Genomic DNA, 4,369 nt, shown 5'->3' on the forward strand with positions numbered 1-4,369 from the left:
ATGTCAAGATTTGAACTTAAATGACCATTGATTTTCTAATAGGAGAAAACATTTTTTTAAAATTTTAAAAGTATCTTTATTTGAATGCATGGTATGAATAAAATGATAGTTGTATGGAAAATGGGATATGATGATGATGTGATGTGATAAGCCATTAAACTAGAACATAATTAATAATATTTAAGAATCACATACTAGCAATTTGTATACTTTTCTGCATTTTACCAAATGATACAAGATTTCAAGCCGGTGTGAGCTCAAATTAAGATTCTAAATCCTATATCTGGTCAGTGATCAAGGTCAAGATGGGGCTGCGTATGTCTTCGGTCTCCATGTTGATTTTTTGGCACTGAGTACTCGTTCTTGGTTCTTGGAAGGAATTAAATGAACCTTCCAGTGTAATGTCTTCAACAAATTTTTGATTTCCCCTATTGTGGTGGATTCATCCCGGATAATCAGTTTCCCTCCTGGCCTCACGATTCTATCTACCTCTGCGATCACAGGTGTGATCTTGCATCTGCAAGCATGCATCATATCAAACATAATCACCGGATCACGAGTTCATGTCTATACATGTACATATATGTGTGTACAGAGACTTTATCAACTAGAGTCACCTCTTTTTCAAGTTGGAAAACAAGTAATCTGCATGAAGAAGATCGTAAGTCCGAGGATACGTGCTAAAAGATTCACACCAATCATGGTAAACCCCAAAAAGACCCCTCTCGTATATGATCGGAAGTGTGTCAGGAGAATCTACGTTCACAACATTTAGCACCCATAGTTTGAGGTCCTTCAACGCTGCAGCAAACCTATACACATTGAAACTCGATTAATAGTGATCAAGATATGTTTATACTTATTTGAAATGAAGTGAAGAGATTTATCCATTGTTACATGACAATTGATGAAGAAGAATATCTGCTTCAATACTTACCCCCCATAGACGGCTCTCATGTCCATAACATTTCTTACATTCGACCAATCAATTTGTAAGCCACTCATATATGTTTTGCTAACTACCCATTTCCAGCGTTCATAATCTGTTTCAAAATCTGTGGGAGTTGATTTCTCAAGAACACCCATCGGGTTCTTCTCTAACCAGTATGGAGGTGTTTGAACTCGGGAAGGCCATTCTTCAGGCCACTGAGAACCTCGCTCTTTCTCATTCGTCGGCACCTTATGCATACATGTCTGAAGTGTTACATACCTGTCAATAACAATCCCTAATCAATTCACTTTGAAATATATATTGCTATTATAACATATATGAGATGAGATTGATTGTATTGCATGAGTTTTCTCAGTTTTATGTTGTTAGTATTTAATTACCATGACGCATTTGGGTCATCATCTGGATTACACATTGGAGGTTCTTGTATCTTTCTTTCATTATAACATTCATTTGATTCTGGTTTCTGATAGATAGCAACGCCAATTCCATTCAAAGCATCCTTCTTGATAGTAATAAGGTCCCAGCACATGGCCTCTGTTAGGGCAGACATCTCTGAATGCAAGATCTTGTGAATGTTAATTAGTTATATTAATTATAAAACTAATGATATTGGATTTAGTTTCCGAAAGATTAATCGAATGATACGTACCTTTCCATATCTGAACATCTTCTTCTTCGTTTTTCTTGTAAACAGGTGTTGCTGACCAAACAAAATAACCTCCTGGGCGAAGCACACGATTGAGCTCCAAAAGAAGCCTACCACCTTCACAAAGAAACTAGAAATTTTAATTATTCTAATTGTTTTTCAACATGTATAAAAATACATCAGGAAAATCACTTACAAGCCAACGAAATTTTCAAATCATTCAAAAAACCTAAATTATGGTTTGTTTTTTCAAAATAACCCAACGAATATAATCTTTTGTATAAAAAAAACCCAATGAAGTTTCCAAACCGTTCAAAAAACCTAAATCATGTTTTGTCTGTTCAAACATAATTGAGGTTTTTTGAACGATTTGGAAACTTTGTTGGTTTGACAAGTCATTTTTCTGATATGGTAATAAGTCATGTAATCTATTACTTTTCTTTGACTTCTATAGAATTGAAAAAAAAAATGTAACTTAGTTGGGTTTTTTTAGACAAAAAGTTAAGTTAATTCGATTTTCTTGAACTGTTTGGAAACTTTGAGGCTCGTAAGTCATTTTCCGAATAAACATTTAAACAAATGAAGAAGTTTATTACCTTCTTTATGCCAAGGTACTCTACAACGAGCACAATGGACAAGATCGAAAACATTGCTCGGAAATGAAAGGCGTTGAGTGCCCATGGTAGCTGAAATTGCGGGTATTCCTCTCTCTAGAGCAAACTGGATTTGAGCTTCGTGTTCATCTTTTGGTGCAAATGACATTGTAAGTACGTCTTTGTCGAACAGATAACCTCCAAAACTTGCTACTCCACATCCCACATCCAATATTACTCTCGTATGCTTTCCCCATGCAATCTCAGGCACCATCTGTACGTATAGTACCCATAAAATATATTGTCAATAGTTGATATTACCTTTTTATATTTTTGTTATTAACCCCTATATTGTAATATTTATACCTGCTGCACAAAATCAATATAATGCGTAGCACCATGGATGAACTGAGTTCCACCTCCAGGAAAAGTAAGGAATTCCCCCGTCACTTTCACCCAATTTTGATGACCTTTTACTTCTGCTAAGCCTTTGTGTGGTACATTATGGAACCATATCTGCGTTGTAAACCTTAAAATTCCTTAAGCGTTTTTGTAACTATTTATGCATGTAATACTAATATGATAACATATAATTTATAGTATATATAGTTCATGTACCTTATCTCTGCTTTGAGGCCATGAAATAGGCGTCTGGTAACCCTCTGGGAGAGGAACAAGACACGTTGGAGCCTCTTCAGGGCAATGCCTCTCTCGATGCTCGTAATGGTGTCTCCCATGTAACATTTTTATGGCTTTCTCGTTATCCAAACAAGGAATGTAATCAGTTCCAGCAGTGACATTGCATAACTCCCACTTGAATTCAGATGTGTTTACATCATCTTCTGCTTCTTTTGATCTCCCGTTGTGGTTTGTAGATTGATCAGCTTGTGTTATCCATGCGTGCTTTGAATCCTTTGAATCGGTTGTTATCTCTGAAGCTGTTGTTTCATGTACGTTTGTATCTTTTTCGGGTGTTTTGGTGTTAATGGTGTTGGTTTCTATCTTGTCTTGTTCCATTTGTTCGCTTGTTTCTTGTGATTCTTGATTTCCAACTTGAGATTTTGTCTCTGTTGCTATGGAGTGGGATTCGATTTGCGTATCGTCATCGTGTTGTGCATGATCGTCACTCACCTCTGATGAGCTTTTTTCGTGTTCTTCATCTGTTACATGGCGTTCTTGGTCGTTTTTCAAATTCCCTTTTTCATCACCTTCGTTTGCGTCCTTTTGTTTGTTTTCTTGATTTTTCATATCGCTTTCTTCATGACCAATTCTTCCGTTTTGCTGATCTGCTTCGTTCTCGATATTTTTGGCTGTTATGGTTTTCTCAGTATGTCGTTTGAAAGGATTCGTGTTTTGCGTATCTTCTGTTTCTTGTTTTTGTTTCTCCTTTTTAACTTGTTTTGCCTCCTGTTTTCCAACGTCGTTTTCATTTACAGTCTCGACGTCGTCAACAACATTCTTGGTGATTTCACGTTCATGTTCAGTTTCGATTGATGCATTCCTTGTTTGGTCCATCAAATCATCATCCGATTTTATGGCGTCGCTTGGTAGATCACCTGGATTATCTTCGAAAACAGTAGCGGTAGGATTAGGGATCTTTCGTGGTAGATTTGTCTTGCGATGAGGGTTTTCAAAGACGGAATCTAAAGATGAAGCTGCCTTCTGTATGGGAGACTTCTTTCGGGGTGAAACAAGGGTAGTAGAGGTCAACATCCATACACCAAAAACGCATACAAAGACGAACACCAGCATTGTGGCTGTTACTGAACAAGAACCACCGTAAGATTTCTTGTTACCACGAGATTTTCCGACAGCCATAGTTGTCGAGTAGGAAAGGAATTGAAAGAAAGAAAGAAAATTCAGAAAGGTGTCCTGTGGAAATAGAAAATGAAGGAAACATTCTAAAAATATCTTAAGATCCAAAAAGCAAGGAGACTTCTTGTCACCTCTATGTCTTTCCTCCATTTTAGGTTATGTGTCCGAAGACGGGTTTATCTAGACACTAGACAAGTAGACATTGCATTTACAAATCACAAGGTTCGGATCACTTGCCTCTTTGTTACATTCTATTTCAATCTCAACTAATATGCAATTTGGATGAAATTTATGGAGTTTAATAGATTATTTTTATATTTTATAAAAGTTAGAAGTAATTTATTGAATGTCAAATAAGAT

The 4,369-nt window shown here is 36.4% G+C and overlaps 1 protein-coding gene across 1 annotated transcript; it reads right to left on the minus strand.

Moving 5' to 3' along the window:
* Positions 1-220: 220 nt before the first annotated feature.
* LOC145033785 (putative methyltransferase PMT23) lies at positions 221-4,166 on the minus strand. Its single transcript, XM_078982322.1, has 8 exons — positions 2,813-4,166; positions 2,561-2,710; positions 2,198-2,468; positions 1,605-1,718; positions 1,333-1,507; positions 938-1,210; positions 618-812; positions 221-517 (listed from the first exon to the last, which is right to left on the minus strand). Exons 1-8 carry the CDS (start codon positions 4,157-4,159, stop codon positions 301-303), a joined length of 2,742 nt encoding a protein of 913 aa, XP_078838448.1. The 5' UTR covers positions 4,160-4,166; the 3' UTR covers positions 221-300.
* Positions 4,167-4,369: the final 203 nt, after the last annotated feature.

The sequence above is a fragment of the Lactuca saligna genome, chromosome 3 (genome assembly GCF_052625555.1).
Source record: "Lactuca saligna cultivar CGN05327 chromosome 3, ASM5262555v1, whole genome shotgun sequence".
NCBI lineage: Eukaryota > Viridiplantae > Streptophyta > Magnoliopsida > Asterales > Asteraceae > Lactuca > Lactuca saligna.

What these genes read in the sequence shown, in the direction of transcription:
- LOC145033785 (XM_078982322.1), bottom strand. Translation starts at nt 4,159, where the DNA reads ATGGAGGAAAGACATAGAGGTGACAAGAAGTCTCCTTGCTTTTTGGAT. An exon ending in AGATGTTCAGATATGGAAAG is followed by an intron (nt 1,508 to 1,604) that starts GTACGTATCATT and finishes TCTTGCATTCAG; the next exon opens with AGATGTCTGCCCTAACAGAG. An exon ending in ATGAGAGCCGTCTATGGGGG is followed by an intron (nt 813 to 937) that starts GTAAGTATTGAA and finishes CAATGTGTATAG; the next exon opens with GTTTGCTGCAGCGTTGAAGG.